This window comes from Mustelus asterias, chromosome 10, assembly GCF_964213995.1.
Source record: "Mustelus asterias chromosome 10, sMusAst1.hap1.1, whole genome shotgun sequence".
Taxonomy (NCBI): domain Eukaryota; kingdom Metazoa; phylum Chordata; class Chondrichthyes; order Carcharhiniformes; family Triakidae; genus Mustelus; species Mustelus asterias.
The window spans coordinates 36,383,117-36,399,229 of NC_135810.1; the positions used below are offsets into that span (position 1 = coordinate 36,383,117).

General features: G+C 44.7%; 1 protein-coding gene across 5 annotated transcripts in view; it reads right to left on the reverse strand.

The window, feature by feature from the left end:
• Window positions 1-16,113, reverse strand: part of LOC144500011 (nectin-3-like) — a 196,905-nt gene that overhangs the window by 147,081 nt on the left and 33,711 nt on the right. For all 5 annotated transcript variants that reach the window (XR_013498915.1, XM_078222756.1, XM_078222755.1 and 2 more), the window contains exon 2: window positions 15,703-16,041. Coding sequence is in view for 4 of the 5 variants with exons in the window: in XM_078222756.1 (XP_078078882.1) it covers window positions 15,703-16,041 (339 nt within the window). In the remaining variant the exon portion in view is untranslated. The remainder of the gene's footprint in view (window positions 1-15,702; window positions 16,042-16,113) is intronic.

Genomic DNA, 16,113 nt, shown 5'->3' on the forward strand with positions numbered 1-16,113 from the left:
CATTGGTACCAACGACATAGGTAAGAGAAGGGACGGGGATTTAAAACAGGAATTTCGGGAGCTGGGCTGGAAGCTGAGAGCCAAGACAAAACATGTGGTCATCTCTGGTACGTTACCGGTGCCACGTGATAGCGAGTTGAGGAACAGGGAGAGAGTGCAGTTAAACATGTGGTTGCAGGGATGGTGTAGGAGGGAGGGTTTCAGATACGTGGATAATTGGAACACATTCTGGGGAAGGTGGGACCTGTACAAACAGGACGGGGTGCACCTGAACCAGAGGGGCACCAATATCCTGGGAGGGAAATTTGATACGGCCCTTCAGGGGGGTTTAAACTAATTTGTCAGGGGAGTGGGAAAAGAAGTTGTAGTCCAGAAGTCAGTGTTGAGGGTGGTGAGGTATTGGGGAAGGTATCAAGGTCAAGGGTGGGTACCGGTAGACAGGAAGGTGGGTTGAAATGTGTCTACTTCAATGCAAGGAGCATCCGGAACAAGGTAGATGAACTTGGGGCGTGGATTGGTACTTGGGACTACGATGTTGTGGCCATTACGGAGACGTGGGTAGAACAAGGACAGGAATGGTTGTTGGACGTTCCGGGGTATAGATGTTTCACTAAGTGTAGGGAAGCTGGTAAAAGAGGTGGAGGAGTAGCATTGTTAATCAAGGATAATTTAACGGCTGCGGAAAGGCACTTCGAGGGGGATCTGCACACTGAGGTAATATGGGCTGAGGTTAGAAATAGGAAAGGAGCGGTCACATTGTTAGGAGTTTACTATAGGTCCCCAAATAGTAATAGAGATGTGGAGGAAGAAATTGCTAAGCAGATTATGGATATGTGTGGGGGTCACAGGGTAGTTGTCATGGGGGACTTTAACTTTCCAAATATTGATTGGAACCTTTGTAGGTCAAATAGTTCGGATGGGGCAGTTTTTGTGCAGTGTGTGCAGGAGGGTTTCCTGACACAATATGTGAATAGGCCGACAAGAGGTGAGGCCACATTGGATTTGGTACTGGGAAATGAACCGGGCCAAGTGTTAGATTTGGTTGTGGGAGAGCACTTTGGAGATAGTGACCACAATTCGGTGTCTTTTGTTATTGCAATGGAGAGGGATAGGGCTGTACGGCAGGGCAAGGTTTACAATTGGGGGAGAGGTAATTATGATGCAATTAGGCAAGAATTAGGGGGCATAAGATGGGAACAGAAACTGTCAGGGAAAGGCACTAATGAAAAGTGGAACTTTTTCAAGGAACAAATACTGGGTGTCCTTGATAGGTATGTCCCTGTCAGGCAGGGAGGAAATGGCCGAGTGAGGGAACCATGGTTCACGAAAGAGGTGGAATGTCTTGTGACAAGCTTATGTAGGGATGAGGAAACAAGGTTCAGATGGCTCGATTGAGGGTTACAAGTTAGCAAGGAATGAGCTGAAAAAGGGGCGTAGGAGAGCTAGGAGGGGACATGAGAAGTCCTTGGTGGGTCGGATCAAGGAAAACCCCAAGGCTTTTTACTCTTATGTGAGGAATAAAAGAATGACCAGGGTGAGGTTGGGGCCGGTCAAGGACGGCAGTGGGAATTTGTACATGGAGTCAGAAGAGATAGGAGAGGTGATAAATGAATACTTTTCTTCGGTGTTCACCAAGGAGAGGGGCCATGTTTTTGAGGAAGAGAGGGTGTCACAGGCTGATAGGCTGGAGGAAGTAGATGTTCGGAGGGAAGATGTACTAGCAATTTTGAAGAAATATATCCTAGGAGTCTTTGGGAGGCAAGGGATGAGATAGCAGAGCCTTTGGCATTGATCTTTGCGTCCTCACTGTCCACGGGGGTGGTGCCAGAGGACTGGAGAGTGGCGAATGTGGTTCCTCTGTTTAAGAAAGGGAATAGAAATGACCCTGCTAATTATAGGCCGGTTAGTCTTACTTCGGTGGTCGCTAAGTTGATGGAAAAGGTCCTCAGGGATAGGATTTACGACCATTTAGAAAGATGCAGCTTAATCCGGGATAGTCAGCATGGATTTGTGAAGGGCAAGTCTTGCCTCACAAATTTGATAGAATTTTTTGAGGTAACTAAGTATGTAGATGAAGGTAATGCAGTTGATGTCATATACATGGATTTTAGTAAGGCGTTTGATAAAGTCCCCCATGGTCAGCTTATGAAGAAAGTAAGGATGTGGGATAGAGGGAAGTTTGGCCGATTGGATAGGTAACTGGCTATCTAACAGAAGACAGAGGGTGGTGGTGGATGGAAAATTTTCGGACTGGAAACCGGCTACCAGCGGAGTGCCACAGGGACCAGTGCTTGGTCCTCTGCTATTTGTCATTTTTATAAATGACTTGGAGAAGGGGGCTGAGGGTGGATCAGTAAATTTGCTAATGACACCAAGATTGGTGGAGTAGTGGATGAGGTGGAGGGCTGTTGTAGGCTGCAAAGAGATATAGATAGGATGCAGAGCTGGGCTGAAAAATGGCAAATGGAGTTTAACCCTGACAAATGCGAGGTGATTCATTTTGGTAGGACAAATTTAAATGTGGATTACAGGGTCAAAGGTAGGGTTCTGAAGAATGTGGAGGAACAGAGAGATCTTGGGGTCCATATCCATAGATCTCTGAAGGTTGCCACTCAAGTGAATAGAGCCGTGAAGAAGGCCTATAGTGTGTTGGCGTTCATTAACAGGGGGTTTGAGTTTAAGAGCCGTGGGGTTATGCTGCAACTGTACAGGACCTTGGTGAGACCACATTTGGAATATTGTGTGCAGTTCTGGTCACCTCACTACAAGAAGGATGTGGAGACACTGGAAAGAGTGCAAAGGAGATTTACCAGGATGCTGCCTGGTTTGGAGGGTAGGTCTTATGAGGAAAGGTTGAGGGAACTTGGGCTTTTCTCTTTGGAGCGGAGGAGGTTGAGAGGAGACTTGATAGAGGTTTATAAGATGATGAGGGGGATAGATAGAGTGAACGTTCAAAGACTATTTCCTCGGGTGAATGGAGTGGTAACTAGCGGGCATAACTATAGGGTTCATGGTGGGAGATATAGGAAGGATGTCCGAGGTAGGTTTTTTACTCAGAGGGTGGTTGGGGTGTGGAATGGACTGCCTGCAGGGATAGTGGAGTCAGAAACTTTAGGAACATTTAAGAAGCTATTGGATAGGCACATGGAGTACTTTGGGATGATAGGGAGGAAATAGCTTGATTTGGGTTTCAGACAAAGCTCGGCACAACATCGTGGGCCGAAGGGCCTGTTCTGTGCTGTACTGTTCTATGTTCTATTAACCCTGATAAATGTGAGTTGATTCATTTTGGTAGGACTAATTTAAATGTGGATTACAGGGTCAAAGGTAGGGTTCTGAAGACTGGAGGAACAGAGAGATCTTGGGGTCCATATCCACAGATCTCTAAAGGTTGCCACTCAAGTGGATAGAGCTGTGAAGAAGGCCTATAGTGTCTTGGCGTTCATTAACAGGGGGTTTGAGTTTAAGAGCCGTGGGGTTATGCTGCAACTGTACAGGACCTTGGTGAGACCACATTTGAAATATTGTGTGCAGTTCTGGTCACCTCACTATAAGAAGGATGTGGAGACACCGGAAAGAGTGCAAAGGAGATTTACCAGGATGCTGCCTGGTTTGGAGGGTAGGTCTTATGAGGAAAGGTTGAGGGAACTTGGGCTTTTCTCTTTGGAGCGGAGGAGGTTGAGAGGAGACTTGATAGAGGTTTATAAGATGATGAGGGGGATAGATAGAGTGAACGTTCAAAGACTATTTACTCGGGTGAATGGAGTGGTAACTAGCGGGCATAACTATAGGGTTCATGGTGGGAGATATAGGAAGGATGTCCGAGGTAGGTTTTTTACTCAGAGAGTGGTTGGGGTGTGGAATGGACTGCCTGCAGTGATAGTGGAGTCAGACACGTTAGGAACATTTAAGCGGTTATTGGATAGGCACATGGAGCACACCAGGATGATAGGGAGTGGGATAGCTTGATCTTGGTTTCAGATAAAGCTCGGCACAACATTGTGGGCCGAAGGGCCTGTTCTGTGCTGTACTGTTCTATGTTCTATACACCTGTCCCCTTGGCCATCAAGTCCTGGGATGGGACTTGGACGCGGACATACCGACACAGAGGCAGGGATGCTACCAACTGCACCACTAGACCTTCCTAGCTCTGGTACAATGTACCATAAATATCCTACCTCACTAGATTCTACAAGAGTGTTTTGTTCTTCCTGTGTGAGCTCAACAGTCTTTGTCTTATCTGCACTGGATCAGGTGGAAGTTTTCTGAAGCACGAAAAACCTCAGTCATGCAAGTTGAGTGATCAGCAACTGCCCAAACGTTTCTGATCTGTGTCAGATACAGTCAAGGTTCAATGGAATGTGGGGGAAAAAATGTCCAGTTTCTGGATGTCGCTGGTTTTCGGGTGGCCCGATTTGAGGTATTCTATTTGTATCTAACATTACATGAATGAACATCCCTGAGATGTGCCAGATTTTGTTAAATAATTCTCCATTGTTTCAAACTGTTTGAAAGTAGGTCTTTCAGCAGAGTTCATTAAAATATCCACCTCACCTTTATCCCATTGGTTTCATTTTTAAATTCTCTGCCAAGTTTTAGAAAAGATTGAACTTTTAGACAGGAATCCTTAGAATCATTAATCTGACCTTACATCAGAAACAAGGTTTTTAAAACATTCCTTTGAGGTCAAAGAATCAAAAATCCCAAAATGTGATTAAAGAGTCTTTAAATCTGCTGGATAGGAAGATTCTCCAAGTTGGAACACTAATCCAATGTTTTGGATTTGATCTTCGACATTAAACTTCAGGGCTCACTACAGTCATGACCTTTCTCTATAACAATAAACAATTCTGAAATTCTCTGGGAGTTCCCACTGAAAGTTACAACAGAAGATTAGAGGAGACCAACAGGGTTTCGAGAGCCTGTGTGCGTCTGTGGGTTTTACCACCCCCTGGTAAGACTATGAAAGCTGCAGAGAGCCTCAGAATAAGTATTTTATAAATCATTATATGAGGAAGCCTTTAGAACTTAAAAACAAAAAGCGAGCAGTCAGATCGAAAATAGCAGGAGGCGGCCATTTGGCCCTTCGAGCCTGCTCCGCCATTCATTATGATCATGGCTGACCATCCAACTCAATAGCCTGATCCAGTCTTCCCCCCCATATCCTTTTATTCCCTTAACCTCAAGTGCTATATCGAACTGCTTCCTGAAAACATTCAAGGGGTGATCTAACAAAAAAATTCTAAGTGCTGAATGAGCGAGTAAACAAAAGAGCTTCAGACTTTTTTTTGGCGAGTTGAAAAAAGCAATCTTACGTCAAAAGAAAGTGCCAGGATGTGGTTCGCGCAAGCAGGGGATGGGGCAGAGCCTAATCTCGCTGGTGAAGCCGGCTGTTGAGCTCTCGCGGAGCCATTGCGCAGGCGCCCTGATTTCCCAGGGTACTGTTGCTCCCCAACAAGGCCCCCACCCCCCCCACAGATATTGGGACCAGCAGCATCCGAAAGCAATAGTGTCCAGGACTCACTAATTACATTTAAATTCTGTAATGAATATTGAAATTGGCTTCGCCGGAAAAACAGAGCTGGTAAGATCACAAGAGACGAAAAACCAGGCACAATCCTGATTTTTCACCTCTCGCCCGATCTTACTGGCTTTCCACTCTGATCAACCAAGCAGTGTGCCTTAATGACTATCGTCCAGTGGCTCTGACACCCATCATTATGAAGTGCTTCGAGAGGCTAGTCATGGCACAAATCAATTCCAGCCTCCTGGACTGCCTGGATCCACTACAGTTTGCCTACTGCCACAACAGGTCCACAACAGACGCCATCTCCCTGGCCCTGCACTCAACCCTGGAACATCTAAATAAAAAAGACACCTCTGTCAGACTCCTATTTATTGACTACAGTCAGCCTTCAACACCATTATTCCGACGAAACTCATCTCCAAACTCCATGGCCTGGGCCTCGGTTCTTCTCTCTGCAACTGGATCCTGAACTTCTTAACCCACAGATCACATTCAGTAAGGATACGCAACAACACCTCCTCCACGATCATCCTCAACACCAGTACCCCACAAGGTTGTGTTCTCAGCCCCCTACTATACCCCTTATACACCTATGATTGCATGGCCAAATTTCCCTCCAACTCGATTTTCAAGTTTGCTGACGACACCACCATAGTGGGTCAGATCTCAAACAATGACGAGACAGAGTATAGGAATGAGATAGAGAATCTGGTGAACTGGTGCGGCAACAATAATCTTTCCCTCAGTGTCAACAAAATAAAGAAGATTGTCATCGACTTCAGGAAGCACAGTGGAGAATATGTCCCTGTCTACATCAATGGGATGAAGTAGAAAGGGTCAAGAGCTTCAAATTTTTAGGAGTTCAGAGCACCAACACCCTGCCCTGATCCCCCCACGCCGACACTATAGTTAAGAAAGCCCTCCAACATCTCTACTTTCTCAGACAAAGAAAGTTTGGCATATCAGCTACAACTCTCACCAACATTGACAGATGCACCATAGAAAGCATTCTTTCTGGTTGTATCACAGCTTGGAATAGCTCCTGCTCTGTCCAAGACTGCAAGAAACTTCAAAATGTCGTGAATGTAGCCCAATCCATCACATAAACTAGCCTCCCATCCATTGACTCTGTCTACACTTCCCACTGCCTTGGCAAAGTAGCCAGCATAATTAAGGACTCTACGCACCCCGGACATTCTCTCTTCCACCTTCTTCCGTCGGGAAAAAGATACAAAAGTCTGAGATCATGTACCAACCGACTCAAGAACAGCTGCTGCCATCAGACTTCTGAATGGACTTACCTTGCATTAAGTTGATCTTTCTCTACACCTTACCCATGACTGTAACACTATATTCTGCGCTCTCCCGTTTCCTTCTCTATGAACTGTATGCTTTGCCTGTTTGGCGCACAAGAAACAACAGTTTTCACTGTATGTTAATACATGTGGCAATAATAAATCAAATCAAATAGATCACCACCCTCAACATTTTGGCTTCACCTACTTTCTGTGGAAGTGAATTACATAGGCTGACCACTCTCTGCGTGAAGGAATTTCTCCTCACCTCTGTCCTAAGCGGTCTACCCTATATTCTCAGACTTTGACCCTGGTTCTGGACATCCCCCCACCATTGGGAACATCCTTCTTGCATTGACCTTGTCTAGTCCTGTTACAATTTTATAGGTTTCTTTGAGATCCCCTCTCATTCTTCTGAACTCCAGCGAATACAATCCTAACCCACTCAATCTCTCCTCATTCCTCAGTCCCGCCATCCCAGGAATCAGTCTGGTAAACCTTCTCTGCACTCCCTCTGGAGTAAGAACATCCTTTCTCAAATAAGGAGACCAAACCTGCACATGGTATTCCAGGTGTGGCCTCACCAAGGCTCGGTACAATTGCATTAAGACTGCTTGCTCTGTACGCAAATCCTCTCACTATGAAGGCCAACATACCATTTGCCTTTTTTACTGCCAGCTACACATGGCTGCATGTTGCTTGGAGTGTTCTATAGGCTTCTAACAGTCAGAGAAGTGTAAAAGTAATTGAGTAGCAATAGTGGGGGATTTCAACTTCCCTAACATTAACTGGGGTAGTCTTGGTGTGAAAGATTTACAGGGACTGGAATTCCTAAAATGTGTCCAAGAGAACTTTTTATGCCAGTACATAGAAGTTCCTACAAGAAAGGGGGCTGTCCTTGACTTAATTTTAGGTAACGCAACCGGGCAAGTGGTTGAGGTGAGGGAGATTTTGCAGACAGCGACCATAACTGCGTTAGATTCAAGATTGTTATAGAAAAGAACAAGGATGGGCCTGAAATCAACGTTCTAAATTGGAGCAAGACTGATTTTAATAAGAGTTGGCCAGAGTGGACGAGGAGCAGACACTTATAGGTATATCTGTGACGGAAGACGGAATAGTGAGATGCACTCATGAAGGATATAGGGAAAGTACAGGCCCAACATGTTGCAATGAAGAAAAACGGTGAGGCCAGCAAATCCAGTGAATCCTGGATATCGAGGGATATACAGTATTGGTTAGCACTGCAACCTCACAGCACCAGGAACCTGGGTTCAATTCCGGCGTTGGGTGACAATCTGCGTGGAGGTTGCATGTTCTCCCTGTGTCTGCATGGGTTTCCTTTGGGAGCTTTGGTTTCTTCCCACAGTCCAAAGATGTGCAGGTTATGTGGATTAGCCATGCTGAATTGCTCCTTCGTGTCTAAAGATGTGTAGGCTAGGTAGATTATGATAAATGCACAGGGTTACAGGGATATAGCAAGGGGGTGAGTCTGGGTAAGATACTCTTTTGGAGTGGAGACTTGATGAGCCGAATGGCTTTCTTCTGCAATGTAGGAATTCTATGGAAAAAGGGAGGCTTATGGCAAACTCGAGGACACAAAACAGCAGAATCCCTGGATGAGTATAGAATGTGCAAGAGGGAACTTAAAAAGTCAATTAGGAGAGCAAAATGGAAACATGAAAGGATACTGGCAGATAGAATGTGTGGGTTAGGTGGATTGGCCGTGCTAAATTGCCCTAGTGTCAGGCGGTCTAGCTAGGGTAAATGCATGGATATGAGGATAGAGCCTGGGTGGGATTGTGGTCGATGCAGACTCGATGGGCCAAATGGCCTCCTTCTGTGCTGTAGGGATTCTATGAAAATCCTAAGTTGTTTTACTAGTATATTTCTGGTATAAGGATAACTAGGGAAAGAATAGGGCCCATTAAGAACCACAGTGTTAATTTGTGTGTGGAGCCGGAGGATGTAGGTAGAATCCTAAATGAATATTGTATGTCATTGTTCACTGGTGAGAGAGATGATATGGCTATTGAAACCATGGAGAAGGACTGTGATACAATGAATGAAATTAATTTAGACAGAGGGGAGGTTCTGAATGGCCTGGCAGGCTTAAAAGCAGATAAATCTCAAGGGCCAGATGAAATGTATCCCAGGCTTTTGAGTGAAAATGTTGGAGGAAATAGCAGGGGTGCGTGCAATAATTTTAAATTCCTCTCCGGCCATGGGAGAGATGCCCTAAGACTGGAGGAGAGTCAATGTGATGCCATTATTCAAGAAGGGAGGAAGAGATAAACCAGGAAACTACAGGCCAGTGAGTCTAACCTGGTAGGGAAACTATAGAATAGAAAAGATGGCACAGTGGTTAGCACTGCTGCCTCACAGTGCTAGGGACCTGGGTGACTGCCTGTGTGGAGTTTGCACGTTCGCCTCATGTCTGCGTGCGTTTCCTCCGTGTGCTCCAATTTCCTCCCACAGTCCAAAGACATGGGGGTTAGGTTGATTGGCCGTGGTAAATTGCACCATAGTGTACGGGGTTGGCAGAGTAAATATGTGGATTTAAGGGAATAGGGCCGAGGTGGGATTGTTGCCAGTGCAGACTTGATGAACCAAATGGCCTCCTTCTGCACTGTCGGGATTTTATGATTGTGGATGTGGTGTATCTGGATTTCCAGAAGGCATTTGACAAGGTGCCGCACCAAAGACTGCTGCATAAGATAAAGGTGCACAGTGTTACGGGTAATGTATTAGCATGGATAGAGGATTGGTTAACTAACAGAAAGCAAAGAGTGGGGGTAAATGGGTGTTTTTCTGGTTGGCGATCAGTGACTAGTGGTGTGCCTCAGGGATCAGTGTTGGGACCACAATTGTTTACGATTTACATAGATGATTTGGAGTTGGGGACCAAGTGTAGTGTGTCAAAATTCGCAAATGACACTAAGATGGGTGGAAGAGCAAAGTGTGCAGAGGACACTGAAAGTCTGCAAAGGGATATAGATAGTCTAAGTGAGTGGGCGAGGGTCTGGCAGATGGAGTACAATGTTGGTAAATGTGAGGTCATCCATTTTGATAGGAATAACAGCAAAATGGACTATTATTTAAAGGTAAAAAATTGCAGCATGCTGTTGTGCAGAGGGACCTGGGTGTCCTTATGCAAGAATCACAAGAAGTTGGTTTGCAGGTAATTAAGAAGGCAAATAGAATTTTGTCCTTCATTGCGAGAGGGATGGAGTTTAAAAACAGTGAGGTTATGTTGCAACTGTATAAGGTGCTGGCGAGGCCACATCTGGAGTACTGTGTACAGTTTTGGTCTCCCGACTTGAGAAAGGATACACTGGCATTGGAGGGGGTGCAGAAGAGATTTACTAGGTTGATTCCAGAGTTGGCTTATGAGGAGAGACTGAGTAGACGAGGGCTATAGAACATAGAACATTACAGCGCAGTACAGGCCCTTCGGCCCTCGATGTTGCGCCGACCAGTGAAACCAATCTAAAGCCCATCTAACTGACACTATTCCAATATCATCCACATGTTTATCCAATGACCATTTAAACGTCTTTAATGTTGACGAGTCCACTACTGTTGCAGGCAGGGCATTCCATGCCCTTACTACTCTCTGAGTAAAGAACCTACCTCTAACATCTGTCCGATATCTCTCACCCCTCAATTTAAAGCTATGTCCCCTCATGCTCGCCATCACCATCCGAGGAAAAAGGCTCTCACTATCCACCCTGTCTAACCCTCTGATCATCTTGTATGCCTCTATTAAGTCACCTCTTAACCTTCTTCACTCTAACGAAAACAACCTCAAGTCCCTCAGCCTTTCCTCATAAGACCTTCCCACCATACCAGGCAACATCCTGGTAAATCTCCTCTGCACCCTTTCCAATGCTTCCACATCTTTCCTATAATGCGGCGACCAGAACTGTACGCAATACTCCAAGTGCGGCCGCACCAGAGTTTTGTATAGCTGCAACATGACCTCCTGGCTCCGAAACTCAATCCCTCTACCAATAAAAGCTAACACACCGTATGCCTTCTTAACAACCCTATCAACCTGGGTGCCAACTTTCAGGGATCTATGCACATGGACACCAAGATCTCTCTGCTCATCCACACTACCAAGTATCTTACCATTAGCCCAGTACTCTGTAATCCTGTTACTCCTTCCAAAGTGAATCACCTCACACTTTTCCGCATTGAACTCCATTTGCCACCTCTCAGCCCAGCTCTGCAGCTTATCCATGTCCCTCTGTAACCTGCAACAACCTTCCGCACTGTCCACAACTCCACCGACTTTAGTGTCATCTGCAAATTTACTAACCCATCCTTCTACGCCCTCATCCAGGTCATTATAAAAATGACAAACAGCAGTGGCCCCAAAACAGATCCTTGCGGTACACCACTAGTAACTGAACTCCAGGATGGACATTTCCCATCAACCACCACCCTCTGTCTTCTTACAGCTAGCCAATTCCTGATCCAAACCGCCAAATCACCCCCAATCCAATCTGTATGTTCTGCAATAGCCTACCATGGGGAACCTTATCAAATGCTTTACTGAAATCCATATACACATCAACTGCTTTACCCTCATCCACCTCTTTGGTCACCTTCTCAAAGAACTCAATAAGGTTTGAGAGGCACGACCTACCCTTCACAAAACCGTGTTGACCATCTCTAATCAAATTATTCCTTTCCAGATGATTATAAATCCTATCTCTTATAATCCTTTCCAGAACCTTGCCCACAACAGAAATAAGGCTCACTGGTCTATAATTACCAGGGTTGTCTCTACTCCCCTTCTTGAACAAGGGGACAACATTTGCTATCCCCCAGTCTTCTGGCACTATTCCTGTAGACAATGACGACATAAAGATCAAAGCCAAAGGTTTTGCAACCTCCTCCCTAGCCTCCCAGAGAATCCTAGGATAAATCCCATCCGACCCAGGGGATTTATCTATTTTCATACTTTCCAGAATTGCTAACACCTCCTCCTTATTAACCTCAATCCCGTCTAGTCTAATAGCCTGTATTTCAGTATTCTCCTCGACAACATTGTCTTTTTCCTGCGTAAATACTGATGAAAAATATTCATTTAGCGCCTCTCCTATCTCTTCACGCTCCACGCACAACTTCCTACTACTGTCCTTGACTGGCCCTAATCTTACCCTTGACTGACCCTAATCTTGGGACTGAGTTAAGGAGGAACTTCTTCACACAAAGGATTGTGAATCTGTGGAATTCCCTGCCCAGTGAAGCGGTTGAGACTACCTCATTGAATGTTTTTAAGGCAAGGATAGGTAAATTTTTGAACAGTAAAGGAATTAAGAGTCCATGAAAAGATCAGCCATGATCTTATTGAATGGCGGAACAGGCTCGAAGGGCCAGATGGCCTAATCCTAGTTCTTATGTTCTTAGAGGAGGCCATTCAGCTCTTTGAGCATGGCTAATCCACCTAACTTGCATATCTTTGAACTGGGAGAACATGCAAATTCCACACAGTCTGAAAAGTCGGAAACAAACCCCGGTCGCTGGTGCTTTGAGACAGCAGTGCTAATCACTACACAATTCTGAGAAACAGAATTAGTCTGCGTTTGGAGAGACCATCCATCAAAACCCTACAGTGCAGAAAGAGGCCATTCGGCTCATCGAGTCTGCACCGACAACAATCCCACACGGGCCCTATCCCTGTATCCCTACATATTTACCTGCTAATCCCTCTAACCCTCACATTAACCCACTAATCCCTCTAATCTACGCATCCCAGGACACTAAGGGGCAATTTAGCTTGGCCAATCAACCAAACCCGCACATCTTTGGACTGTGGGAGGAAACCGGAGCACCCGGAGGAAACCCACGCAGACACGGGGAGACTGTGCAAACTCCGCACAATGACCCGAGCCGGGAATCGGACCCAGGTCCCTGGAGCTGTGAAGCAGCAGTGCTAACCACCATGCTACCGTGCCGCCCCATCAACCATCAACATGGTTTTGTTCAGGGGAGGTCATGTCTGACCAGCTGGATTGAATTTTTCAAAGAGATAACCAGGTATGCCAATGAGGGCAATGTATTTGACATAGTTTTCTTGGACTTCAGCAAGATTTTTGATAAAGTCCCCCCATGGGAGACTGATGCCCATGGGATCGAAGGGGAAATTTGGTAAATTTGATACAGTATTGATCGAGTGGCAAGAAGCAGAGGGTGATGGTCGAGGGATGTTTTTCAGACCACAAGACTGTGTCCTGTGGGTTCCCACAGGGACCGAACCGGAAGCAAGAGTAGACCAATCAGCCCTTCAAGCCTGTTCCGCCATTCATTTTGATCATGGCTGATCATCTAAATCAATATCCTAATCTTGCCTTCCTACCATATCCTTGGGGCTAAAATATCCCTTTATCCCCGAGAGCTAAATCTAATTTCTTCTTGAAATCACACAACGTGTTGGCCTCAACTACTTTCTGTGGTAGTGAATTCCACACATTCATCACTCTCTGAGTGAAGAAATTTCTCCTCACCTCAGTGCTAAAAGGTATACCGCTTATCCTCAAATATGACCCCTAATTCTGGACAGCCGCACCATTGGGAACATTCTTTCTGAATCTACCCTGTCTAACCCCGTTAGAATTTTAAAAGTTAAGAGATCCCCTCTCTCTTCCAAACTCGAATGAAAACAATCCTAACCGACTTAGTCTCTGCTGCTATGATAGATGGTGGATGAAACGAAAATTGTTACGATGGCAAATAGTGAGGAGGACAGCTTTCGATTACAGGAGGATACAGATGGCTGATCAGAGGCAAAAGAAATTCAATTCAATAAGTATGAGGTGATGCACTTGGTCAGGACAAACAAGACAAGGGAGTACACGATGAATGGCAGGACCCTGGGAAGAACCGAGGATCAGAGGAGCCCTGGTGTGCATGTACACCAGTCCCTTAAGGTAGCATGACAGGTGGATAAATTGGTTAAGAAGGCATAGAGTTTAAAAGCAGGGAGGTTATGCTGGAACTATATAAAATGTTGGGCACTTCACAGCTCGAGTATTTTGTGTTCAGTTCTGGAATCCACATTACAGAAGGGATGTGATAGCATTCAAAAGGGTGCAGAGGTGATTTATGTTGCCTGGGTTGCAGCGCCTTAGTTATGAAGAGAAATTGGATAGTAAGACATAGATAGAGTAAACAGCAATAAATATTTCCCCTTGGTAGTGACTAGGGGGCATAGAGTTAAGGTAAGGGGCAGGAAGTTTAGTGGGAATTTGAGGAAAAACTTTTTCATCCAAAGGATGGTGGGAATCTGGAACTCATGGCCTGAAAGGATGGTGGAGGCAGAGACCCTCATAACATTTAAGGAATATTTAGATGTGCACTTCTGATGCCAAGGCATACAAGGCTATGAACCAAGTGCTGGAAAATGGGACTAGAATAGTTAGGTTGTTTGTCTTTGTCCGACACAGACGTGATGAACCAAAGGCCCTTTTTCTGTGCTGTAGACCTCTATGATTGCTGCAAAGGTGGTTCCCTCCGTACTCCAGTTTTCTCTGATTCACAGGATTTTACAGGATTCACAGGATTGTCTGCATTTGATTCTGTGAGGCTGGTTCTTCAACTGAATGTTCCCTGTGAGGTATGGTACGCATTCAAAGAATTGATCAAGAAATCCCAGTCTTGGACTCCTAAAGCTTCCATCAATCTATGGAAAGAAAGGGGTTTTGGGCCTACATTTTCCTGACTAGGGCTCCAGAGTGCCATTGACTGCCTGATCTGTAATTTGCTCCCCTTGGAACTACAGTCGAGTACAAATTTCCAAAGAAATGTGATTGTTCTTTGAACTTATTTCTTCATTACATTTCAATATAGATTTCCAATTTAACAATTTGAATATTCAGTAAATTATGTCCACAAGAAATCTGCATATAAACAAACTTGACGTCAAGTTGCGTGTGGTTTGCTTCTGAATAAATACTATCATAAGCAAATTTGTGTATTCATCTAAAAGTTTTTATAGATCAGCCCCCGGCAAAGCATAGCATTTTATACAAATGATGGGCATTACCAATACGTATCAAAAATTCAAGAACAAACGCAACAGAGGCTTCAGCCATTCATTTAACTCCGCAAGATGCCAGGGTTTTGATGTGCACTTCATGTAAGTGAAGTTCCGTGCTTGTGTATTGCTCCATTTGTAATAAAGGCTGGAATGTTTCTTTAATTAGAGAAACATTTGCATTTTTATCACATCCTGAAGATGTTGCAAAACGTTTTCAGGTAATTAAATACTTTTGAACCAAAAACTGTAAGGTCAGAAATGTAGGAATGAATTAGTGAAGATAATGAACAGATAATATTTTTTCATGATGTTACTCGATGGATAAATATTAGTCAAGACACCGAAGAGAACTCACATTCTGCTTTGAAACAGTGCTATAAAATCTTTTAGGTCCATCTGAGGGGGCAGTTTAAATCCTATCCAATAGACAGCACCTCTGTTCCAGGGGCAGCACAGTAGCACTGCTGCTTTACAGCGCCAGGGACCCAGGTTCGATTCCCGGCTTGGGTCACTGTCATTGCACGTTCTCCCCGTGGTCTACGTGGGTCTCCTCCGGGTGATCCAGTTTCCTCCCACATTCTGAAAGACATGCTGGTTAGGTGCCTTGACCTGAACAGGCGCCAGACTGTGGCGACTAGGGGAATTTCACAGTAACTTTTTGTTGCAGTGTAAACCTTACTTGTGACTAATAAATAAACTTAAAACTTAATAATGCAGCATTCCCTCCGTACTGCATTGGAGTGTCTGCACAGATTTGTGCTCAAGTTAGTAGCATCTTCCATCATGGAGACAAAAGTAACCGTATTAATACTAAAATCAACTTTCCATACCTGTTAAGGTTAGTTGGATTTCTTCTTCAAAAGGCCCATCAGGGAATAATGTGAAAATGCATCTGTATATTCCCTCATCTTGTAATGTAAGATTTTTAAAATAAATTGATGCATTTTTGTGATCTTGTCCAACATAAGTAATTCTTCCATCAAACTTTTCATCAAAATGTTGGTGTTTTCCATTTCTGAAATCAGCTGTAAAGATGTTCAGTTCTTGTTGACCACGCATTAGTTTCCACATAAATTGCGAGATAGGTTTGTTGGTGATAATTGTACACGGTAGCAGAACGTTGTCGTGTAGGGCTCTCACAATCTGTTTACCATTCATTTTTATTGGACCTAAAAACACAATAATGTTACTTTTACAGAGATGCAAAACAATAGCAGGGAGAAAGAATTTTAAACTAACAG